This window comes from Gouania willdenowi, chromosome 10 (genome assembly GCF_900634775.1).
Source record: "Gouania willdenowi chromosome 10, fGouWil2.1, whole genome shotgun sequence".
In the NCBI taxonomy this organism is placed as follows: domain Eukaryota; kingdom Metazoa; phylum Chordata; class Actinopteri; order Blenniiformes; family Gobiesocidae; genus Gouania; species Gouania willdenowi.
Window position 1 is genome coordinate 26,585,698 of NC_041053.1, and position 27,230 is coordinate 26,612,927.

Genomic DNA, 27,230 nt, shown 5'->3' on the forward strand with positions numbered 1-27,230 from the left:
AGAGGTTTAGAACTAAGAAGAAGAAGAAGAAGAAGAAGAAGAAGAAGAAGAAGAAGAAGAAGAAGAAGAAGAAGAAGAAGAAGAAGAAGAAGAAGAAGAAGAAGAGTCCATCAAACAGTGATGGAGTAACTCACGTGTTTAGTCAGAGATCTCCGTGCTTTCCTGCCTATAAACAAACAGCACAACTGTGAGAGGCTGATTTACAATAAACTAATATGGAAATATTCTGTATTGGTGAAGTTTGAGGTAAATGAAAAGAAAAACAAAAGTGAAAACATATTAAAAAAAAAAAAAAACACACGCACACATACAAGTATGAATGTGAACACATTCTTGTGGCCAATAAACCTGACGATAAGAAAGGAAATCGTAAAAACACCGTGCTGGGAATCACATTGATAACAGTGACAATAACCATTTGCTGACACACTTTAAAGCCTGTTTGGAATTATAATCCACGTGTAAAAAGCGTGTTAGCTGAATGGGAGAGCAGGGAAATTCATCCAGAATGGAGGCATGTGCAATAGACTTTGAAGGACTTTTTTTATACCCAGAAAAAAAAAAAGTAAGACTGCACTTTTGCGTGAACTCGTCCTCTAAATTTAACCATCAATGGTTATTTGCACATCGTATGAATGTTTGACCATTCCAACATGCACAGGAATGACAAAACACATAATTTTTTATAGCCACAATTAAACCATAAAACAACACAATTATCCTTTGTGCAAGAAATCAGAAATTAGCAGCAAATAAAGCAGAACAAACCTTCACTGCTGCAGTGTATGAGTCCTTCACCACCCATAACCTCCCAGATGACCACAGATTTACATCAAAATCAATCAGACCAGTCAAAGGATTGTCTTATCAGAGTTGTTTGGTCTCTCTGGGTCTGCAACTCTGTTGCCACACAAATGAGCCATAAATGTTGGCTCGCTGGTAAAGATGTCTATCTTTATGCAGGTGTTATGACTGAAGCACTACAGGCTGTGACTTATTGTCCGATGACACTTCACAGGCCCTCAGCAACAAAAGATTGTCCAAAAAATATAAAAGGGAAGAAGGGTTACCAATGGAACGGCTGCCTTAAAGAGGTAGGAAAATATAGGAGATACGTTTTATTAAGTCACCTGAGGGACGTAGATTTAAAGCAATGGATCCTCTAATAATTTGTTAAGTAAATCCTAAGATCTTTGGAGGGAGAAGAAAGTGCATGTTGTTGATGTCTCGATTCTCAAAACAGTTGCATCTGATGAAAGTGTAAAGTCATGCAACTCTGCTCCTGATAAGGGAACGAGTACACCAAGTTCACATTGTGAGGCTGTTCTAGTAGGGCTGGGAAAAATATTGATTTACTAATTTGTAGACAAATGATTTTTATTTAGCAAATTCAAGTTTTAAAAAAAATAAAAAAATAAAAAATTTCAATTGTCATTATTATTATTTTTCCCCACCACAGTTTTTCGGACTTATTTGCGTTCCATCCTTGTGGGTTACCGTAGCGCGATGTGAGCCCGCCCCCTCTTTGTTTACATATGTTTACTCTTAGAGTAGGCTATGTGTGTGCCACAGGCATGTTTAAGTTTTTATTCACACTATGCTGAGATGCTAAGAGTTTATTGTTTTGTTAATTTGTAATGTTATGTGTTATAAAATATGTAGTTATCTGATTTCTTAATCAGAAAATTTCAGATACTGCAAAGTTACTGTTGCACTTTTGAAAGGTTGAAACAGTTGAATGACAGAGCCTCATTTACTTTTTATTTTAAGATTGTTCTATGCATTTTAACTCTTGAGGACAATCACAGCAATAAAAGTTGCACTTTTGACAATATATCTGATGTCTGCAGTCATTTTTAAGTGCATTGAAAACAAAAAAAATTGAAAATCGAATCGAAACTCAAATTTTTCAAAATTTTTTTCAGGCATAATTGCCCAGCCCTATGTTCTAGCATTAATTCTAATCAAGTATTTGTATCTATGTGGTTAGGTCATCTAATTCCATGAGATCAAAGATCATTTGATTGTATCCAACCCTAACCCTAATCCTAAAACCAGGCTAAGAGTCAGTGAATGCTACATCACCTCCTAAATAAACATTATTTCCATCACAGAATCGCATTTAAACTCTTCCCAATGTTCTGAGTAAATTATGAGAAATTCCCCTGGTGGTTTATAAAGTCTCATTGAGATAACACTATCCTAGTTAAATTATCATGTATTTTTTTAAGTTTGATCATGTAAAATAATCTATGAAATGATTAGAACACAAAAATCAATATTTGAGAGATTTAAATATCTCATTTGTTAAAACAATTAATTAAATTGCCACTCCCTCAATGTCCAGAATGTTGTTCAATTTATATTAGTTGATATATTGGTTAATATTGATACAAAACAAAGAATAAATGTCAAAAAGGAGATAGATTTTGGTTATTCTAAATCCTAATAAACAAACACTAATTGTTGTCTGTAATAGGGCCATTCACCATAAAAGTGACCACTAATCACATATTCAATATCAAAAATTCAATGGGGGTTGTTCTCATTGCCAGTCTAGAGGCACCTTAGCTAACCTTATCTAATCATTATCTATGAGAGAGGTGTCTTTTCTAGTATCTCTGTGTTTCATGTGAGTCGTGTGTTGCATTTAAGGAACATATTAGAGTTGGAGTTGAGATCTTTTTTGGGCCGATGCTGATACCTGATAACCGATAACCGATATATGGGTCAGCATGGATCAAAGCTCAAAACCCACCTCTACCAATCTGCATATTCTCTGTAACTGAATGTTTCATCTCATTCCATAATTTCTCCTACACTGTTCTTTTAGTTTTTTTGTATTATTCTGTTTTATGATGTATTGCACTGTCTTTATCATTCTGTTTTTATTGAAAGGTGCTTTTAAAAAAATGAATTATTATTATTATTATTATTATTATTATTATATGAAATAAGAACAGGATTATATACTACATGAACACAGATGCTTATAATATCCAAAATATGATTCAAGACAAAGAAGCAAAACACTATTAAATAATTAATTAATAATGAATCATTGTGTTTTAATTAGAGGTGCCCGATCGATATGGATATCGATATCAGCCAGGAAAACGATATCGGATTTTATTGGACGACATCTAAATTCACTGAGATAAGCTTTCCGACAAAAATTTTCCGCTCCAGCACTTCTATATCCATAGGTGACTTGGTTCACACTCCAACAAAGTACCTACTGTTGCTGACTAATGTTCTGATTCTCGTCTGAGTAACATCACTTGATCAAGCCTTTTCTAACATTCCACACTACAAAATAAGTAATAAAAGTATGTATGATTCGTGCTGATAACATATCAAATCAATATCGGTATCGTGGACGATACGCAAGGCTGCAATATCAGTATCCTAACGGAAGTGAAAAAGTTGTATCGGGACATCCCAATACATGCGCCTGGTTATGGATATCATTATGTTCTTGATTATTTTCTTCGGATGGAAAATGTAACCACTATTTTTGTTTACGCAAGAGTATAGTAAACTGTGAAAGTACTGTATGGATAAAATACTCTAAGAAGTAAAATTATTTTCAAAAGTTACTCAAGTTCATGTACGTGAGTAAATGTAATTGAGTACTTCCCGCCACTGGAATTGAGTTTTTTTTTCTCTCCTTTTTAATTATTATTTAGAATATAGCGGATTGTGCAATATCACCAGGAAATGTAACCGTTTATTATATTGATTACGGGATAGGCGTATATAAGCTTTTGGCTTTCAGCCTATTCCCTTTTTGAGCTACTGTAACAGAATAATGTGATTGTGAATGTTGTAGGAATGTAAAATGTAAATTGCTCAAAAATAAATCAATCAATCAATCAATCAAATCCCTAGTTTTGATGCAGAAAAGGACAACAGACATAAATGCTGACTTCACTCTTTGGTCGTTCAGAGTCAGGGATTCAATAAATTTCAGGGGAGGGGCGGTCATGTAGAGCTGGCCCTCGCACTCCACCGAGCTGAACAGGCGGAATTGGTTTCATAGGAGGGACATGAACACATCTCCATCATCCAGTCCTGTACTTTCTTGTCTGAAAAAACAACACACACACACATCACACACACACCATGAAAGAGTGATAATACTGTCTGAAAAGATGCTCTAAATGAAATCCTCAGGGCTTTTCTTCTCATGATAAAAAAAAAAAAGGCATCGCTCACCGAGGCCGCGGGCTTTAATTACAGTAATGGGTTTATACTTTGCGTGCTATGTCAGTCTTATTTTTTCATCCCCACACAGCAGATAATGTCCCTACAACCATTCAAACTCAGCCAGATCAGAAGGCTGCTGTGCTGTGGTGAGGACGGAGTGGATCTCTCTGTCAGGTGGCACCGTGCCAGGTCCACTGGGCACACAGCAAACACCCAGGGAATGCGTCCCCTTTCCCCCCCCCCCCCCCCTCCGCTTAACCATTAAACCCTCTCATGAAATAGCAGCCCCTCTGCCAAAGCTCAGTGTCTGGTTTCCTGTGTCCCTGAATTCCTCTGGTCTGTGGACCCATGTGTACCTCCTCCTAACGGCAGATCACACAATCTCTTCTGGAATAAAAAGCACAAACCTGACACGATTTGTTTACACCCATGTGTGTCGTAAAGTCTCTAGTCAGCACTGTCAACACATGCCCATAAGCTCAGGAGTCTGGAAGAATGTGACAACATGACAAAGCTAATAAACATGGGTTAGACGGAAAAGCATGCACACCTGATACAGAGCAGACATGAGTGCTGCCAAACCCTGCGTGAAGCCTGTGAACGAGGCCAAGGTTATTTGTAAATAACAGTTTAGAAAGTATCATTTGACATTTAAAGTGCTCACTAAGTGTTAATTAAGTTTTAACATAACACTTCCATTAATAGTTAATTGAGCATTTGCACTTTTTTTTTCTTAACACATTTTATTGACAAATTGCATTTATTATGAGTTCTAAATTCTCCAGGTGTTCAAAGGTAGCAGATTTAACTGGTTTCCATGTACCAGTATTCTACAAGTTCTTTAAAAAAAAAAAAAAAAAAAAAGATATGAAATTTGCTAGTTTAAAAACCCTGTTTTATTTAGGGGTGTCGCGATACAACTTTTTCATTTTCGACATGATACCAATATTGCAGCCTTGTGTATCGACCGATACCGGTATTGATCCGATGTGATATCAGCATGAATCATACATACTTTTATAACTTTTATGGGTTTTTTTTTTTATTTATATATATATAATAATAATTACTTGTCTTGAATAGTGGAATGTTAGAAAAGGCTTGATCAGTGATGTTAATCAAACAGAGAACAATAGTCAGCAACATTATGTATGAGAAAAACTGACCCATTTATTATTAACCAATTGGTTACAAACATTTTAACCTTCAACATAATATCTACAGTATTCTACAATTGAATAAAATATATGAAAAATTAATCGAAAAAATTTAATCCAATATCCGATATTTGTTTTCAGGCTGATATCGGACCGATATCCGATATCAAATCGGGACACCCCTAGTTTTATTAATGAAGGGACATTTGTTTTACATTTTACTTTTTTACTGAAGTACATTTATTAGCATATACTTTTTTACTTTTACTCAAGTAAGGGAGCAACTTCAATACTTTTACTTTTACCAGAGTAATTTTTATTCAAATATCTATAATTTTACTTGAGTACTGAAGACTAGTACTTATGCCACTTCTGGATATTTATAGGATTTATTATTTATACTGTGCACGGATAAACTTCAGTTAAAGAAAGAGCAATAATCAGATGAAACCAGGATGGTGTTAAAATGACTGTGTTTAACCCTCTCCCTCTGTTCAGCAGAGGAAACAAAGCTGTCACCATGGTTACTGTGGGTTCGTGTGACCGTTTCAGCACCAAAAGGTCGCGGACAGCTCCTGATGAAACGTCACCATGTGGTTTACAGTAGCCTGGTGTGGACCGTTAACAGATCAAAGTGGTCCCAGTAGCAGACCCTCTGTTCCATACCTTATTATCTGAGGGCACACACGGATGGCAGCGCAAGATGAGCCATGGCTCCTCGGTCCGTAGGCGCCAACAGCGCCCCAAACATAACACCCTACCACCGGCCGCTGGTGACGCAGGCTCCCCGCCATGGCTACCGTGGAGCTTGTGGAAAAACACGAGGTTGTCTAAAGCCGTGGACGAGTGAGGAGACCAGCCTGCGCAGAGCGGCCATGGCTGTGCTGGGTCCTCGGGGTATTAATGGCTTCACGAGACCAGCGCTTGTCAGGGAGCTGCACGAGCTGCTGCCACAGAGACCCCGAACTCGCGAGAAACGCCGTGGGTATACTTCACGTGGCTCGAGGAGGATTATTACTGCACTGAACTCTGAAGCACAGCCATGTTACAGAAGATTAAACAGTTTGGTTCTTTTTAAATAGACATGAAAAAAACAAAACTGTCAACTGCCAGTCTTCCTCAGAGGTGATATGCTTTGATGTATCCCTACGAGTTATCTCATAAGGAAAGCGAAAAAATTAAAACTTAACATATATTTTAAAAAAAGAAGACAAAATGAATTAATAAATGACAGACACCAGTCCCTGCAGGATATTCACTTCAAAATCAATCAAATTGCTTTTGAGACCAATTTTTGTGTTTTTAGAGGGTAAGGTTTTTTGTTTTGATTTTGTTTGTTTTTTTAGGGGGCGGGGGGTGAAAAATTTAATAATTTTAGAAAAATTGAGAGGTCTTTCACAGTTGGTGATTAAAATGACTGCAGTCATGATATAAGGCAGCACAGGTATTGCAGGTATTAAATTTGTAAGTGCAGGTACTGAGATATTTACAACTGATTAGTGGGAAATTTACATAATTATTATTTTTTTTTTTTTTTTTTTTTTTACTCTTTCACTTTTACTTTCTTCTGCAGGCCACATTATGTGCTCTGAAGGCCCGGATTTGGTCCCCGGTTCTTGAGGTTGACACTACTACCTGTACGGCATCTAATTTTACTGTGCCCAGTAGTGTCATATGTAGTTTGTACATTCTGTGCAGCTATAAAAGCATTAACCAGGTGAACTTGTAAGGGCAAGCTTAAAGCTCTTATTTTGGAAAAGAAGGCTCGCCTCAATTTATCTATTGGGGTTGTATCGGCTAATCCCACCTAGGGCTGGACGATATGACCAAAATTCATATCACAATATATTTTCTCAAAATGGTGATTTATACGATATAAATGTCAATATTTTTAACTCAAAGTCTGACCAGAAATACAATTATTGGTCAAATTTGCTGATGCAAAATGCCACAGGCTTATTCATGAACACAAACAGCTGCACAAATATGTGCCACTTTGGGCTTCTTCTTTTTTTTTCCAGTAAGGGACACCATGTGTGAGTGAGTTCTGTAGTATGGCTTGTTTATGGGCAGGTCTGGGCTTAGGACGCACTCAGAAATCCCTGTAACTGAGCTTTTCAATGCACTATTCTATAAGAAGTAGAGAAAGCAGCAACTCCTAAATCCATATTTGAATACAAAACAAGCTATTAAATACAAATATATAGTCATAGACAATATTGTAATTTTCCATATCGCCAAAACAAACATCTCGATATATCTTGACTTGTGATATATTGCCCAGCTCTAATCCCACCCCGAACTCTGAAAAACCATCTCCACCATCCAGACTTTACACTCAAGCAGACTCCTTATCTGAAGAGTGTGATTCACCACTTCGGAACACAAATTCACAAACTTTGATCTGGAAAATATTATTTCTTTCATGAATGTTTGGGTAAAAAAATCAATAAATTTGCTCTAAAACCCACGATTTTAAGAAAAATCTGTATTTAGACCTTATAGTAAGAAAAAATAATAATAAAAAGTATGCATGCCTATATTTGTTTTGTAATTACTCTGATGTAGGTGTTTTTATCCAACACATCTGGTCACCTCTGTTGTGCCCCTCAGGGAACCAAAGGAAGGCCCTGTTCTGTTAGGGCACTCTGAGCCTGGCAGCCCGCCCACTGCTCGTCCTGTGGGTTTGCAACCTGCCTCACCTCACCTCTCATGCTGCTAAACCCACCAGGAGCTCCGCTCACCTGCACCGCAGCGTTTTTACTCCTCAAAGCTCTCAGTGCATCCCGAACTGATCCTCTGCCCCGGGGCCATGCACCACCGAACCGATGAGGACACCGACCGCGGTGTGAGCGCCTCAGATTGCTGCCGTGTTTAATGCCAGACTAGACATATTTTGTTGTGTCCCTGCAGCGCCGGATGGAAAGAGGGGAACAGCATGCGGAGTGACAATCAGCCCAGAAATCCACGCAAAGCCAGGAGCGCGCCCTGCGGATCTCCACCCTGAACTTTACCCGCTGAGTGCTGACGCGATGGCCGCCCCTGCCCCTGCCCCTGCCCCTGCTGCTGCTGCTGCTGCTCTGGGGGAAGTTGGAGGTTTCCTGCACGGGATCGACGGGATGGTGCACGTTGGCTCTCATTTCTTCCTCCCACCTCCCGGTGACGGTCCCACGCTGTTAGGAGGGGAACACGACAGACTGTCCGGGAGCGCAGCCGATTTTACGCACCTGAAGGGGATCCTGAGGAGGAGGCAGCTGTACTGCAGGACAGGCTTTCATCTGGAAATACTTCCGGATGGCATTGTGCAAGGGACGAGGAAAGACCACAGCCGTTTCGGTAAATACAGAAAATATTTCCATTTTTCAAAGCAAGAATAAAGAATGAACTGAGATATATTATGAATAACAAATGTATTGATGCAGGGAGTGCCTGACACAGTTAAATCAGTGTCTTTGATATCATCAAAGTTTTTTTTTTAACAGAACAACTGTGTCTTTCTCCTGCAGGTATTTTGGAATTCATAAGCCTGGCTGTTGGGTTGATAAGCATTAGAGGGGTCGACAGCGGACTGTACCTGGGGATGAACGATAAAGGAGAGCTGTATGGTTCTGTAAGTTCATGTTAACCAGCATATTTTAAGTTTCTGTTTCTGCTCTTCCTGTTTGTTGAAAAAAATACAACATTCTCAGCAAAGTAACTGTATGACTATTGGTGTTTCTACATCACTAAAACAAGTAAGAATTTAAGTTAAGAAATTGCTTCGGTTGGTTGTAAGAAATGTATATATTATGTCCATGTCTGTTTCTTTTATTGGCGTTGTCTTAAATGTATGAGGACTACTGATGGAAAGTAGCTCATCTGGATAAATCTGGGCACATTTACATGTAGTATTGTACTGGTGTTCATTAATGTGCACTGTCCTCTCCAAATAAAGTAAATAAAGTTGTCCCATTAATTTCAGGAGAAGCTCACAGCTGAGTGTGTCTTCAGGGAGCAGTTTGAGGAGAACTGGTACAACACTTATTCATCCAACCTTTACAAACACGGCGACAAAGGGAACGCGCTACTTGTGGCTCTGAATAAAGACGGGACGCCAAGGGATGGTACGAAATCCAGGCGGCATCAGAAATTCACACACTTCTTGCCACGGCCGGTGGACCCTGATCGTGTGCCAGAGCTGTACAGGGATATCCTGGGACACAGCTGAAGCCCCGAGGGCCCCAGTTCTAGATGAGGAATAGCTGCTTGAAACCATGGCATGGACGAGGAGCACAAGGAACACAGAGGAGTGATGTGGCCAGTGGTGTACCAGCAGGGATAATGGCACCATATAGGAGGGCCTCCTGTAGGAATGCACCAGGCCATCTCTCAGCAGCCATGAAGACAGGGCTAGAATGTCTGCCTGCTCAGCACCATGAGGGGGTTATTTGTTTCAGAGGGGCTGGACGACCCTAAAATATACCCGTGTGGATTAGGAGGCGAATGGGCAGCAGACGTGAGTGTTCCTGGAGCTCATCCTCCGCTGTTAGCTGGACACAGAGGTCAGCCGGTGCAGGGAAGCTCGTCTCATCACAAGATGGTACTTTATCATCGCGTAGAGAGAGAGCTGCAGTTTGATCGGAAGGACTTTGAAGGAATTCAGATTTTATTCTCACCTTTTTATCCAGGAGCTTTTTTGAAAGGAGCAAAGTGTAAAGCGTTATTTATTCTTTTTAGATACATATATTTATGTTATATATTTATTTATTTGAGAATATATTTTTTACCAGTTTAGATTCTTGATATAAATGAACTTCTAGAAACTGTAGTAGTTTATATAATGAAAGCTGAGATATACTGTACCTAAATGTGACATGTAGAGGCAAAACCGTCTTACCAGGTTACACACCACGTCCAGCATGAATTCAGCGTCATGTTGAAATCAAACGTTTGTAATGATTGTCCTTGAAACTTCTGTTTCACAAAGAAAATTTGAGTGCAACCCACGAATAGTTTGACCAAAAAGATGATTAAACACACATTTTTAAACCATGTATGAACACATGAAGGTGTCTTTTCATCACTGTTGGCCGTTTTTTTTTTTTTCTTTCTTTCGTTCTTTTTCACTTTTGACAAAAATTTGGAAAAGAAGTGTACTTATTGATTGTCTTTTTCTTCACACAGTTTAAACATATAAACCCTCTTACGAGATCAGTGTTGTCTTTCTTTATGGGTGCGATTACGACCAGAGAGGAATGGTAGACCTTATGTGTGCTTATGAACTTCAAAGCGTTCCCTGCGACGGCTGTTTGTTTGTTGGGGCCCTACAACAACACAATCAGTGCCAAATAAAATCTGACCTTTAACATGGGCTGTGCGTGACTTTAACGACTGAATAAAAACTAGAGGTCACCATGATAAGGATGAACACACCACTGGTGACCAAGTTGAAGTTGGAGCAATTCAGACATGTTTTTATTAAAATGTGGGCGTCGAGAAGGCCCAGATGTTCAGAGATGCTGAAATACAAATGAGCTGCTTATTGTGGTATTCGTGTATACAAAGACACTGTCTCATATTTGCACAGTATCCTCCATCTTTGGCTGCAGGATCTGTGTTGAAGCATGAAAACTCTGTGTGCGTGTGTGTGTGTGTGATATGGATAGTCGACCCCATGCTTGCCAACTCTCGCTCCCATCTACAGAGTGATATTGCGGGACTTTCCCACCTGCGCACCTTGAACATCAACACCCGGAGTCGATTAATGACAGCATCTGATCTGTGAGTGTATTATAACCTGCACACGTGGACATCCCCTGTCCAGCAAGTAAGCACATATTACAACATTAAAAAAAAGACTTCTGTTTGTTTTAATGGATATACTCTCACTGCTTGTTTTCCTTCATGTTGGTTCTATCATTTTTCTCCTCCTTGAGCATTGTCTGTGTCCTGTTTTGTTTAGCTGTTTCAGCTGACTACCAGTGTCTAAGCTCTGCAACAGTAATTTTGTAATTCAACCCATTTATTCCTGACATTTGAGGCATTTTGCAGTTTTAACTTAGTGTCTCTTCATTTCAAAATGTATCTTCAAAAAGTAGATCATTGATGGGAAAGATATATTCTGTGACTCGTGGCTTGTTTTGTTGCAGTACATTAAAAAGGGTTTCCTTCCAGGGTTTGTTAGCATTACCTTTTTTGTTATTCCAGCAAGTTCATGTTGTCTTGTTTTTAAACAACTAGTGAAAGAAGTCCATGAATATATACTGTACATATGTAGGTGTTTGTGTACACGTAGTTATTTATATTGTGCAACCGGACACATACAGTATGTGTGTAGATATATGTATAATTCTGTACATAGCCTTTTCCCCTTTTATAACACTCATAACTTAATTGTAATATTCTAAAATGTTATAATTGATGACATCATCACTGAGTCCGTCTGCTCAGGAGGTGGGGCGTCCAAACAAATCTGACGTTGCACACCATTGAACCAAGTAGCAGCCATGTTGAAAGTCTCAGCTCTGTCTGTCCCTGAACCGCAGAGATATTTGAGCCACAAACACAAAGACAGAGATCCTTGCTTTACAGATCAACGATAGATATGTTAAGGTTTAATTTAGTCAAACAACTTTTTTCAGGAAATGTACTTTGATCTCCTGAAACATGTAAAAAAATCCAAATACATTTTCTGAAAAAAGTTGTCTGAATAAATGTAACCTTAACATATTACCTTTTAGTATTTATAAAAAAAACAGATTTTTGTCAAATCTAACCCTGTGACCTCCTCTGACCTTCACCTCTTTCCCATCATCTCACTAAACTGAAAATCCTGACTTGTGATACCTGATGCTTTGAAGTGCTCTTTGACATTTGTTAAACTGGTGTTTTTTAAGTCTGCTTGGTCCAGAGATAGATGCTTTGTTCCTCCTCCAGGTGGTCTGTGGCTCTTCGCTGAAAACACTTAAACCCCTCATCCGCACCCACTCATAGGGCCGTCTCACACGCTCCCCGACTTTCATCACCTCCTCAGCGGCTGCCTTAAAAGGCTCTTGAGGAAACCAAATCGAGTTTGCGTGGCATGTGTGTGTGTTTAATGTATGTGTGTGGCACGGGTTCACAGGCAGGTGTGGAAGTCAGTGATCTTCCTTGTCTATCTCACAGTCCAGTCAGACATCACAGTGTTCCCTCAGCACTCAAGCTCTCACACTCTGATCTCAGCCCTGCTGTTTGTCAGTCGGGGTTGTGACCATGCAAAGGTGGAAGAAATAAACCCACTTTGTTGTCTGCCCCCCATTATCAGAGAGTATCATTTCTATACTGGGCGGCGACGGGCATGACGTATGTGCAGAGAAATTCACCTGTCACTTTAAAGCCATGGCCACTTCTAAGGGAGTGTTTGCACAGGACGGTGTCTGCAGCTTTGTGTCATTTCGATTCTGCAACTATTGGTTTCAGGCTCTTAGTTGTTTGTTCATCCCTTAGTAAAATTGCTGTGCTCACAAATTATCAGCTGCATGTGTGTTTATAGGGCTTACAGGTGAAGTGTAAGTATAGCGTTATCCACTTGACACTTTTGGGCTTTCATTTAAGTCCAGTTGAGAACAGAGAAGCAGAAATCAAAAGAATGACCACAGAAAGTGCAGCCAAATATCAAATCAAAATAGTAAAATAAGCTTTCACACATCATGTAACGCACATTGAGTTTTTACTCAAAGAGGATTCTTCATTTGAACATTTCAAAGTGGCAATTAGACCAAGCACACAGGCACAGTACCTGATTTTTACTGACACTCAGCATTGCAGGCTGACGGATTAAGTGGAAAATATACTTCTTTGTTTGTATCGCTATAGAAACATGATCCAAAAAACAGTATCGATGAGGTATTGGGCAGAAGACGAAGCAGATACTGTCTTGTTTGCAGTGAGTGATGACAACAGCTTTTTAAATTCAAGGTGTCTGAGCACAAATACAATAAGACCTGAACATTTACCTACTCGTGTAAATCTAGCTATATAACACAAACGTGCACAGTTATGTGAAGATGGCATTTTTTTTCTCCAGAAAATGGTCAAAATAGTCCAGGTTGTAATAGTTTTAAATGCAACAAATCTTGAAAAATCTTGTATCCTGGAGAAAAAGGAATAGTGAGGCAGCCCAAATATGTTATGTTATGTATGTATTAGAATCTGTAAACAATAAAGGTGGGATGATATATCGTGCGGTAAGATAACGCGGTATTAAAACGTCACGTACGAGTGGTGTCACGGTCTACTCACCATTGTAGACTCAACCAGAGTAGATACAGTAAATATATCCAGAGTTGAAGTCAAATAAAAGCACAATTATTTTTCCAATTGCAATTTTTTCCAAAATGTTGCATTGTATCATATGTTAGCAGGATTAAGTCAAACGTTCTAATGGATATTAACAGAATTTCTACCAAAGATGGAACTTAAGACATGGAAGAGTCAATAACATATTGCATGAGGTCAATATTCTGGTTCTGGATCAATATATATAATATATATATATATATATATATATATATATATATATATATATAGATATATATATTAGGTTCACTTATTGCAAGGCATCAAAGATTAATGAGCCAATATGAACAAAATACATTCCACTTCATTGATTTTGGTGATTTGCTTCCTCTCCTTCTTCTCACCCCAGCCGTCACATCTGCTGACCAAACCAAACCAAAGTACAAGTTCCCCCAGCGGCTCATCCCTCTCTATCACAAAGCCACAAATTGGCTCTTGACATTTGAACGCTGTAATTGCCCTCTGAAACACATGAGGCATCCATTAGGCTCTGAACACTTTCCCCTACAGGATCGTGCTGGACTACACGCCTGGAGGTATTGCAAGATGTGCCATATACGTTTTTTCAGCAAAAACCAAATTATGCTATTTGATGACATTGTGTTTGCAAGGCAAGTTTATTTATATAGCACATTTAATAATAATAAAAACATTCAAAAACAATAAATCAACAATGAAATGACAGAAAATCTCCCTCTCAGTCATAAGGAGTAGATAAAAGAAGAACCCTTTAACTTAGATTTAATAATGTTCACATTGGATGCTAACTTCAGCTCTGCTGGCCGTTTGTTCTGCTAATTTGCAGCATAACAACTAAAAGCAGCGTCACCATGTTTACTGTGAACTCTGGGCTCCACTATCTGACCTGTGTCCATAGATCTGAGAGACCTGCTAGGTTCATACCTGACCAACATCTCACTGATGTATTCTGGACCCAAACACATTCACAGATTTATACATCAGCAGCAGAATTTTAAAGTCTATTATAAGGCTGACTGGGAGCCAGTGGAAAGACTTTAAAACTGGTTATAGATCCATTTGATTTTTTTTTTATTCTGCTACAGATTGTTGGTTTATGCTCCCACAACACTATTTAGGTCTTACAGTTGGGCAACAAAGGTCAACTGGTTCATTTCCAGTAAGCAATGCAAACTATAATCAATACAATCAGGAGATAGAGGACAGATGTTAGATTTTAGACCAACATGGGATCAGTGATGTACTGTAATCTAATATAGTCCATAAACTAGAAGTATGTATGCAAGCAATAACAGTCGTAATATAAATTATAGCACTTTATGACAAAAACATTGTTAATTCATAACTATCAGAGATAGCTTAAAAAGCAAAAAATAGTACTTAGATAAATTTGTTTCAAGAAAAACAATCGTTCCTGACTTCATCAACAGATTACCTCATGGTACGGAATCAGTATGTCACTTAACTATGTTTGTCTTGATACATCATGCCCAGAGTAATTGTCTATTTGGACCACAGGAGCTGCAAATGTTGGAAAGTAAAGTGTCTGCTCGTGTACACGGCTCCTGGTTCAGAGGGAGACTGTAGTTGCTCTGCTTACCAGTGAAAGTGGAAATGTGCTTTGTTGCCCCCCAGTCAGGCGGAAAATTGCAAACCCATTTGTCATTGTGTGCCAAGATGCAGAGGTCAGTCGGTGGATTCCTCCATGACAAGCTTACGGAACTGCCTGTTTTTCCACGGCCTCGCCCTTTCACACCTGCACCTCCAGGTAAAATAACAAAACAAGAGGAGAGGGAGAGAAAAGAGGGCTTAGAGCAAGCAACTTAAAGACAGGGCAGAGAAAAACGATATGCCAGAAGAATTTACCGTGAAACTCAGCACGTCTATTGGCCAATTCTGCTCATTTAAGCCTGATATACACTGAAGTCGGTGGCAGGTGAAATGCCAGCTTTTGGCGAGTGTCCAAACTTGGGGAACTCAGCTAATTTTTGTGACTCCATCACATCCTTAGAAGATGTTTGTTTGCGCAACACTTTAAAGAAAATGTAATATGTGAAAGAGGCTTGATTTCTCCTGACACTCTTAGCAGCATTCAAAAAAATGGACGCCAAAGCAGAGCCGTTTCTCTCTGTATGCAGAGTGCCATCGCACAAGGCCTTGCTGCCACCAGGGGGCCCCGCACTTACAGTTTTTATAGTGTACAGCACGTGCCGAACTCAAGGCCTGGGGGCCTAATCCAGCCCTTTAGAGCATCCAAATCGGCTCGCAGGTGAAGGTATAAACAGCAGAGAAAATATGAATAATTATATAAACTAGAAAATATTGCACTTGTTGATATTTCAATCCCTCCAAATACAGAAATTTGATGAAATTACACAATAATTGCAGGGTTCGCATTTTTTAGATCACATTATGGCAGTCATTTTTTTTTTATCTCAAATTGTTGAAAGAACTCTCAATTTTTACAAAATCCTGCAATTTTCCTTAAATCATTCCACAAAATGTCTCGAAATTAATAAAATGGTCACAAAATTGAGAACATTTAAGATAAAGATGCAAGATCTGTCACTTTTTACTTGGATATTTTAGGACCCTAAATATTTTACACAATGATTTTACGTGAAAGTGCAACATTAATGTTAAAATTGCTCGTTTTCCCATCCACAATCTGCAACCAATTTTAAATCAAACTGCTCTGTTAATCCGTATTTGGATGCTGAACTAAAATGACTTTGTCACATATTTTTTACAGCATAACTATTATTCATTTTCTTATTTATGGCCACTTTTTTTTTAGCTGATTTCTGTTTACCTTGTACAGTGACATGATATCATCACCCTTTTCACAACTAAAACAGATCCAAACAGGTGTTGCTATAAAAACATATATATATATAATATTTTATTATTGCACCAGAATTTTTTGTTTTGTTTTTGTTTTAAAATGAACATATTATCTTCCAGGAGCATTCAGCATCTGATATATTTCTTAATGCACTCTCTTTTACTTATTAATGTTTAACTCACTGAATACATTAGGAGTCTCTCCTAATCTTGCCTCGAGCTCCCAAAGGGTTAGAAGCCTCCCCGTACCAAAGGCAGATGGTAAATTGTTTGCTTTTTGAATCATTGGTAGATTTTATTGAGTTTGAATTGCAATGTAAATGAAGCAACAACCAGCATTTTGCCATATTATTCTTTCTTCAATCAGTTACTGAATGAAAAGACAGATCATTGTTTTAGTGAAGTTTTCGGACGTTTTCCCTTTAAATCCCCTTGCAGTAGAGGTTACGTCATTGCCTAACAAACACATGTGAAATATGGCTTTTTACCTGCTTTTGAAGAAAAACATTTCAGCACTGAATCATCTTATCACAGTCCTACATACCCCTTATTTCTAAAAGTAAAAGGGCATTGCAATTAGACGAGCTTGGTGAAATAAATGGACAAAACAGTGAACAGACTCAGCCCTATGAAAACTAACCTCAGTGTCCAGAAATTTTTTTTGCAAGAAATGGTGTCACCAAGAAGAAAAACACATGTTAAACTTGCCAAAATGGATCAGTGCATTAGGAGTTGAAGCAGCAGGTCTGTATTTATTTCTTTAGAACAGGGTGCAGGGAGTGTGATTATATGTGATGTGTGTGATTACATGATGGAATCGCCTTTAACGCCCATCATTTCATGACCTGCAGAATTGCATGTTGACGGTCTAAACATCTGACTACAACTTACAGCAAGTTTAAAACAAACAATGTTCTTCTGTTGTAATTTATGTACATTTGATAATCCTGCAACTTCACTTCCTCTAATTAGATCAATTCAACGTGAAATGTACAATCTTCATTTGTTTAAATTGAAAAACTGTACATTTGTATTGACCTTGGTATTCATTAAAGGTGATCCATCTCAAGTAACAATTGATAAACTGAAACAAAACAAAAAACGTGTTTCCCAAGTTGCAGGGATCCAAAATGTGATTATGGCAATATTTTCTTTAGTTCAACACCTAATAAATTAATCAAATTTATTTTCAATTTTAATAAAAACTAATTACAATAAAATACATTTCAAATATTCTTTTTTAAATCGATTTTATGAACAATTTCCAAGTTATTTTTTTATTTTATTAGTTGTTCATAAATATAGTGAAATTATGCATTCATGTGTTAATAATACTAATACAGTGCCTGCCGGAGGTATGTATTCATATTGACATTAACAGGAGTTCCACAGTGTGGATGGGAAAATGAATGGGATATACAGTATATATCTATGTATTTTCTTTTGGTAGCCAGAACATCACCAAAATTTAATTCAAAGTTCCTTGACCCATTATCAACATTTCCTGAAAATTTCATCAAAATCCGTTGATAACTTTTTTAAGTTATCATGTACAGACAGACAGCTTTGCACTGCATTAGCTTTGCATTAGCATGAGCATAGAATAGAACACTGATGATGAAGTCACTGTTGATGACATCATCAGTTTGAACATTCTTGGAACACGGATGACATCAGTGTTCTAAAACAATGTTTGACAGGAGTTCCACAGTGTGGATTCGTCATTTCCAATTGGTTTTAAATTGGTTTTGGAATGACCAAATTACTCCAAAATTACGGATGCACACACTTGAGGTATTTGGAAGCCGTTGACGAAGTTTCAGGTTGATCATACGCTGCGTCGTGGAGCTATTCGCTCCACAGACACACATTGACCTTTTTTGAATTATAGATAGATTATATGAACTAACAAATTAATGAATGAACAAATGAATACAAAGTCAATGTGTAGTGAATAAAAAACACAAACAATTGGAGCTGTAAATCTAAATTCATTTTAAGACGGGCTCAGCCGGTGTGCAATGACTGAAGTCAGGTGTTTCGATTAGCAAGAGAAAGACTCACAAATGTTGTATTGTATTGTATTCTAAATGGATGCTGTGGAGGTGAATGCTAACTAACATGCTCATAATGTGGCTGATGATTGCACTCTTCAGACTTGATCATCTCACTCATAAGGTTGTCAAAAAGCACAAAAACAACATAGCCATCCCAACACCCAATACCGTGTTATACCACGAGACGGCATATTACAAATTTTCTCAGTCGCTTTGGTACAATTCTCAGATCAGAATTGAAATTCTCAAACAATACTTGTTCAATCTTTACATCATCGTGTAACTTGTGCACATCAAAAAAGAAGTTTCTCATTTCTTTTAACACGTTGCAAATCCATTCAAATGATTATGACCAATTATCTATGCTGTTTTCTACATTATCAATTGCTTATGTCATGTTGATCAAAATGTGTAATTTTGGTCTCTGTTGAACAACATTTAGGCATCAGTTAATTGTGTAAGTCTTTCCATGCAAAATGGTTGACCTTGTCGTCAACAAATGACAGCACAAACCATAAAAGCGTGAATGTGAATCTTGTCCAGTGTCTTACAATCAATCTTTAAAGTATAACTTACAAATTACATTCAAACTTTAGCCATAGTTTACATCAGAACATCTCCCAGTGGTATATTGACAACATGACTAAGCTCTTGAACTGTCTTATCCATAATGAATAACACAAGTACTTGTCATTCTAATGGCACTGACATGTTCATTGACACATATATTTACTTTTGATTGTTTGAACAAGAGACTGGCTGTTGTAGGTAAACCATGGTTTTTGCTATTTGCACAAATTGTTTTGAGAAATGCACTAACTGTGGTGCAAATGGTGAGAATGATTCAAGAAATGTAGCAAAGCGACCGAGAAAACCTGTGTGTGACCCAGTATTTATTTGGATTTAAAGAGGCACCAACATGTTTCTTGGAATGATGTAACCTAGAAAAGGATCAGATTACAACAAACTAAGATTTGATTATTATTAGATCAACTACAGTAAGTGGTTGTCGTTGTGTTTTTATCCATCAAAGAAAAACTTTTAGACCCAAACAAACTGAACACAACATCCCAAACACAAAGAAGAGGTATTTCTAACATCTCATACATGATGCATCTTTCAGCTTTGTAATCCCAGTAAGGTAAATAATCCTCCTGTTTGGTAACCCTTAGATGGGAAATCAGATCTAATTTCCTTTTTCAGAAGAGTTTGTCTGATCATATGACCTGGTGACCTTATATGACCTGATCATTTTGCAAATGAAACTAGCATTGCCCCTAGAAATACCCATACATTGCATACATTTCAGGACCTAACGTGGAAAAGTCCCTGTGAGTTAGAGAATAATAAAAAGTGTGATGCCAACAAAGCACTAAAGACAAATAAATGTTCATTTTAATAATAGAATAGTGACCATTCACTTTCCAAACCCTGCATTACATCCATGATTACATCTCTAATGCATCTTTGCACAAATGTGAATGAAACGTTATTCAAACCCATTGTGATGATTGTAACCTTAGAGTATGTGAAGCAGTTTTTATATAAAGAGGCAGTGAGTGTTTGGAGTAGATCTCTGCTGCAGTCTCTGTGATCTCTGGGAGTGTTGGTGGTGCAAAACGTGCTGAACTTCAAACGAGCGCTGCAGCAGAGCTCAGATCCTCCTCCACAGTAATAACTTTGAGTGCTTCTGAATGAAGGAAATCCCCTGGCTTGGAGAGACACATCAGTGCACTACAAAAGCTACTAGACCTGCAGTTTAACACAGAGGTAGATAGATAGATAGATAGATAGATAGATAGATAGATAGATAGACAGATAGATAGATAGATAGATAGATAGATAGAAAGATAGATAGATAGATAGACGATAGATAGATGACTTGACCTTTACAGTTCGTTGGTTGGTATAACATGATCAGCATTAGTCGGAAACAGAGGGGTTTTGATGGCGCTCTAAGCCTTTTTCTCCCTCGTGCATACCTCTCCACGTCTCAGTAACTAATCACCAGAAAGATCTGACCAAGAACATAGAAGCTGAATACACAGGAAATATCATATTTAAACTTTCCAGAGCTCCACATGCACTGTAGAGGTCGTCTCCCATACCTGGACCAAAGCGATATGAGCACAGTCTGCTTCAATAGACTCGGCCATAAGTGTACAAGAGATTAAAAGAACAATCTATGCTTGCATTTTTGTGAAGCATTAAAGGGTTAATGTCTAGGGTTGTGTAAATCAAGTTTATTAGAGAGCTAAACAACCAAGCCGGTCAGCCTCTCTGAATGCGTTTGTTATGAAAACAGACACACAGAAAACAAGGAGGAAATCTCAAACTTTCAGCTTAAGTCTTGATTCACAATGAGAGAAAATTCTGAGGAGGCCAGTCGGCGAGCCCAATCTCTTGGTTAGCTGATACCCACCTGCCTGGAAGGATCAAAGCACCTCGGTGTGCACTTTAGGAAAATACAGGGAACTCTTTTCAAGTGCTCAAAGTGCCACAAAGATGCTTAGCCACACATTCCCCCTGTCAGAGGCAAACAAAGACAGTGTTCTGGGAGGAGAATGGCACGCCGTCTCCCCAACAGTTCCCACCTGTGCTGACCAATCACAATAGCAGTTACAATCCTGAGCCCTGAAGCAAGATAGGTGAGGGTTTATGTTGTCACTGTTGGATGTTTTACAATCGGCAGTGATACATCCCGCAGTTAATGTTTATTTTCACAGGGACCACCTCATTCCTTTGGTCTGACCCAGAAAGATGCCGAGTGTAATCATAACAGCATTTATAGGAGTTGGCTTCAGAGACAAGCCTTTCATTCAGCTCCTGTTGTGTTAGCAGGCAAGCTGTCATCCAGTGAACAGGAAAACTCTTGAATGTCACACTCGTTCCTGAAGTTAAAAAACAGAAGAATAGCTGGATTGTTTTTACTTTGCCAGGTTTCATCAGACTGTTCAGGGCTAAAGAGAGTGAGCTCCAGCAGTGAAGAGCACTCCATACTCCCCTATGTAGAACCTATCTTCAGGGGTCTTGTTGTGAAAGGTTAAAAGAGGAAATTTGTGTTGTTTGTGGACAGAAATTGTTTGTAAGGCAAGTAAATAAGTTGTTTAACCCAACAATCTCTAAGTCTATATTTATTCAATTACCTCCGCTAATTTAACTTTAAACCAAAGACAGACCTTACGCCATGGAAGATTCCATTGGGATTTTGAAAGTGATCCAGTTCACTACAATGATCCCGAATCAGTTTAAAAAATCCAAAAATCCCTATCCCTCATTATTGGCAAAATTTCAAAAATTCATATCTCTGTTCATAATAGATTGATTTTTATGAAATTTCATTCAGGTTTGCCGAGATCATTCCTCAATTACTCCACCAAGTTTCACCTGGGTTGGATCAGGATTGTGCATTTCGTCATGATTTTTTGAATAAAATGGGGGTGCTTATCCATTTAAACTATACTGTATTGTTGTTACTGGGGATATACATTTATTTAAAGTGTGAATGATCATGGTACCATGATCAGGATCACTGATCCAAATAATTGCCAATATCTGGCAAAGAGGATATTTGGTGCTTGACGGTTTGAGCTCTCTAAGTGCTCTTGTTTTCTGTCTTTATCTGCTTTTCACAGCAGATGTTCAATCCATAATCAGAAGGTTACAGCTTCAGCAATATGATCAGCTAAGTTATCCATATTATGCCATCATTCAAATATGCCTATAAATTTATTTTTTAATAATATTTAGAATGTATAGAAAGACAAATAAATACTTGACTAAATACTTAAATCCTTGGTAAAAAAAAAAAAAAAAAAACCTCTCAGATTGTTGTATCTAATAGATACTGTACATGCAGCACAATGTTTAATGTAAAAGGCACAATAATGTATTTTGAAAGGTTAGTGGTAAGTGTAAGACTCGGTGGTCAAAACAAAACAAAAATGATTAACATCGAATGACATAGAAAGAGAGTAAGCAGCAGCTTGTACAGCATATTATTAAAACCATGTTCTTACTGGAAACCATCAGATGTTTCTCTAATTACAAAAAAATCGTAGTCATCTTTGAAGCAGTGCTGTTTAAGGAGTAAATCTGGTAAGAGTAAATCTTCTGTAAAAGAGCTGCTCAGAAACGTCATGCAACTCACAAATCAGTGCAGGAACTTAGTGCCTCCTCATGTTGAGGTAATCTGTGAAAGAATCTGATCTGTGTGAAAAACTCTAAACTCTAACTTGGATTTAGACCCAGAAGCAAAGTAATCTAAGAATTTGAAAAGACAGAAGCAAATAACAAGTAAGCACAATCTTTTACCATGTTCAGAATCCATTAAAAGCCACCATGTTTCTCTCTGTACAGCACTAACGTACAAAATGCATGTTGTGTTCACCCTGGGCAGAAAGAACGAGAGGAAAAAAGCTGGTGACAGGGTACTTTCATGTTACTTATCAGGGCATCCTATCAGAGAGATCTAGATGATCAGACAAAGTACCACCAGGTCCCGTACCTCTGTGCAGAGGTTCATCTGTTTCATCACATCTCTCTACCCTTACTCCTCACTAAAGAAGAAAGCTTGGAGGTCCGCAGTCTTAGACCACAGTGGGGATAAGAGGGTGCCTGAATGACTGATAAGCCTGGTCCTATTTGAGGTTTAGCATCTGTGCTTCATGCAAAAATCTTAAAATAGGGAGCTGAATGAAAAGAGCCAAGAAACGCTCCGATAAACTGCACACACATCGTCTCACGCAACACTCGTCCAGAGGAGATAGCGTGCTCATCTCAAAAGTCCCTGAAGCCTTGAGAGGGTACATGCAAGGATGGAGGCTCTAAGACTCTGCACGTCACCACCAAAAATAAACACAGAAAGAGACAAAGTTGTGACTTATCTCTGATCCTGAAAGCAAACACTGTGAATATTCTCATGGCAGACTGTGTTGCACTTGTAGGACTTTCAGCTTGTTTCGGGACAATGTTCTCAGATGTGTATCACATGACGTCAAGGAATCACAAAGAAGTGTCAAAAAGCACAGACTGCATTAGGAGTCAAGACTCATATTAAAAAGGTGCTGGACTAAATCAATGGTTGACCTATAGACAGTATGACTGTATTTGTCTTAATATACATTCCATTCCAATTACCGTAATTGTATCCATACATGTGATTAACCCTGCCATTACCAAAAACAACCAAACACATGCCAATTTGTAAAGACAACCAATTATAATAGGATGACAGAAGCCGATCAAACAGGAATCAAAGTGCTCTGAATGGGAACAAGCATTCACCAGCCTGTAAGTCAGAAGATATAAAGACTAACTGTGATGTCAAACAAGACTCAGTTTGTAACAATCAGGGAACTGAAATCATAAATCTGAACATGGAAAAATTCTGAACAAATATTTGCATATGAATATCTGTACTTTTTTGTACATAAAAAGACAGATTGAATTCTTCTTGTGTCTTTGTATTGCACAATCCAAAAATAGATCCGTGAATAGCACGACTTGTGGCCTATAGCCTCCATCAGTAGGCACATGTATTTTTTCTGATGAGCAGCACGTTGTTTATGTGTCCTCTTATGGGTGGATGTCACGCTGATGGGCCATTCAGTCAGTCTAGCACTACCTACTGCCTTTTCCAGACAAACCTCATTAATCTCTTCAATGAGTATTTGGAAACACTGGCTGGGTTTCCATTACCCTTGGAAATGCGCAAAATCAAAATCGCACAATGAAAAACTGGTAAGAGAAACACCTGAATTTTGAAAAAACTCTCAAATATCACTTAGAAGGTTTTACGCTTTCATGAGGAGGAATTTCAGACGTTTCGATATTGAAATGTGTCGCAAAAGCGCTATGGAAACACTTTTTCCACAAATACACATCACAGAACGTGACGTACCTGGTCACATCACCACTTCTCGCCGAAAAAACATGGCGCAGTTTGTGTAAACAGAAGAGGAGAGCAAGACATTTCTTAGTATTCTACTTTAAAATGATTACTGCCACATTAGACGTGAAACAACAAAGGAATGCAGAGTTTTATAAGGAGCTTTGGAACGTCAGTCTTCCTGCAGCAAAGTCTCACCGGATGAGATTTCACCGGAGTTACGAGGCTCCAGCCCAAAACAACCTTCAATGGAATCACGTTCAAAGCTCAATTATACTTTGTCGACTAAAAATATCGCTTTTATTTAGCAAAAATCTGTAATGGAAACCCATACTTGAGAGGATCATTGTTTCACTAAAAAAGCAGACTTCGTCTTATCATAGCTTGATATGCCTTGGTTGTTACTGTGCATGCGCCACCGTGCATGCTGCCTGTTACAGCCGCTAAGCAATTTCCCACTGGGATTAATATAAGAATTCTGATTCTGATTGAGCCAGCAGACATGAGGTATAGGCTATCACAGCTGTAGCATTTGGATTTACCTTAACCTTATTTTATACAATAGATGCTCTTGTGCACGGCAACATTAGAGACGATTGTGTCATATACTCCTTGATCTCGTACTAACATTTTTCAAAGAAAACATTCTGATCCAGACTGGACTTCAGATTGCACTTCATTCAACAACAAATGTTTCTAGATTTTGGCCCTCGTATTGGCTGCCTGTTCACAGAGAGGCTGCTGATAACATCCAGCACAGCTGAAAGTGCAGGTATTTGGCTGAACAGGTATGTAATTTGTTCATTTCCGTTGCTGTGGTGTTTGTTCATGCACGGAGCTGCAGCGGGAAACCCCAGATCCCAAAAGACAGTGCACACTGTGCTCATCTGCAATAATAAATAAAAAAAAATGATGTACCTTTTCATCTATAAATGGCTCAGTGCACTTTTAATAGGATTTGGCAATCTCACTTTATAGATCCATGTTTATAGACACAACCCGGGGTGCTAACTGTTTTACAGAGAGCTGTGTCAGCTTTCATCACATCATGTCTATTCTGTTACTTTAGAGCAGCAGTTGGAATTGGAATCATGTACAGTCAAAAGCATGCAGAGCCTCGTTTTCAGCCTTTTCGTGAGGTGTGTTACATTATTCAGATAGTGGGCGGGAGTCTCCAGCAGCAGAGGTGGAATTCTTACATCTCAAAGATAAGGACAGACCGCTCTATTTGTCAGGGCATGGGGCCCCTTAAGGACTGAGAGAATCTGATGTCCACGCACTCTTTCTGCTGCACTCTGACATTTTCTCAGCGGTATGAGGTTACATACAAGAAAAAAAGACATCTGCATCATAAAGCCTGCTTTAAAAAAAAAAAAAAAAACAGGACCTCATGTTTCTGGGGATTTCAGGATCTAAAGCTGAACGTTCCCAAACTGCTGCACACGTAAACAACGTATTCCCTAAATGAGAATAGACAGGAGCATGTATTTTTAGATGACCTGTGTATCAGCAGCTATTTTTATCAGCAGCTCTCATTAGGTGCTCTGACCTTTGACCTGATCGGTTCCTACTGATTTTTAAGAAGGGGCAAAGAGCACAAAGTGTTGTGAAGTACAACGCCAGGATTACAAGAATTGCAGAGTGAAAGTTTGCTGCCTGATGTGGCTGCAGGCAAACAAGGTCATAGCCCACCCATGGGGGAGGGAAGAGGGGTCAGGAGGGCCGAGGCGGATGCATGTTCCCAGACATGAAGAACTACAACACAAAAGACAGGAAATAGTGAGCCACACAAGACCGAACAAAATAGGTGTCACTTTGAATGCTTTTATTTATGTTAACATGAAGTGGCTGCTATGCCTAATAAAAGGAAGTCAACAGACATTTTAAATGTATTTTTAAGCAGTGAGAGAAAGATCACAATCAGGATTTCAATGGCAATGCGAATGACAATACACCCTGTTATTCTGGGTACAAGGACCCTCGGATAGGAAAGGTCAGCGAAAAGCCGGCTATTGTTCATCAACTCGAGCAAAATGACTTTGTAAAAAAAAAAAAAAAAAAGAGGAGAAGAAGAAAGGCAAACCACTGGACCAGTGTGGTAGCTGTCAGTGGAGATGGAGAGCACTGATGCATGAATGAAAAGCACCTTATGTCAAATATAATTGCCCTGCCATGAAAAACAAGCTAGCAACGTCTGATTTGATTCCCTCCTGTGTGGCTCGGGTTACTTCCTGTCTGCTTTAACCACCTTTACCTTGACAATGGCAGATGATGAGACTTTGATTCCTCATTCACCAAAAGACCTGAGAGCAATTACCGACATCTCATTTCCTTTTTTCTTAATGAAGTGTTCCATGTGAAAACCCTGGAAACACAGTTACAGAGATTGAAGTCCCAGCTCGGTGTTTGGGGGGAAAAGCATTCACATGGTAACCAAGTCCACCTCAGTCCACCCTGAAAGGTCTAGTGCGGCCTGTGATCTAGATCTGCTCCATTTGCCACCTGTTTGTGGATTGTGAGCTGAGCTGATCATGAGATTCCTTCACTTTGTGTGTTTTTGGGTTTGAGCTGCACTTTTAGCTGAGATGACCTCTTTCCGCCAACAAAGCAGTGATACAGCATTCTGCTTGGCTGCTTTCACACCGGGTTAGTCCCAGACTCAGACCGAATGGCCAGAGAACAGCTGATCATTTAATCACCTTGACCTGGCTCAGTTTGTGAGAAGACTTTCTCATCTATTGGTCAAAGTTCTTATGTTATTTCACACCATTCAACGAT

The 27,230-nt window shown here is 38.7% G+C and overlaps 1 protein-coding gene and 1 long non-coding RNA gene across 3 annotated transcripts; one reads left to right on the top strand and one right to left on the bottom strand.

The window, feature by feature from the left end:
- Positions 1-129: 129 nt before the first annotated feature.
- LOC114471146 (uncharacterized) lies at positions 130-6,338 on the bottom strand. The gene is made up of 3 exons (XR_003674946.1): positions 6,033-6,338; positions 3,935-4,088; positions 130-166 (listed from the first exon to the last, which is right to left on the bottom strand). It is a non-coding gene; the product is annotated as an uncharacterized LOC114471146 (long non-coding RNA).
- On the top strand, positions 5,927-10,370 carry fgf20b (fibroblast growth factor 20b). 2 transcript variants are annotated; one of them, XM_028459760.1, is made up of 5 exons: positions 5,927-6,491; positions 7,980-8,214; positions 8,280-8,702; positions 8,873-8,976; positions 9,328-10,370. In XM_028459760.1, exons 3-5 carry the CDS (start codon positions 8,399-8,401, stop codon positions 9,571-9,573), a joined length of 654 nt encoding a protein of 217 aa, XP_028315561.1. In that variant the 5' UTR covers positions 5,927-6,491; positions 7,980-8,214; positions 8,280-8,398; the 3' UTR covers positions 9,574-10,370. The 2 variants fall into 2 exon arrangements, with proteins under 2 accessions (XP_028315561.1, XP_028315560.1); XM_028459759.1 differs by having other exon boundaries at positions 5,927-6,347; positions 7,980-8,702.
- Positions 10,371-27,230: the final 16,860 nt, after the last annotated feature.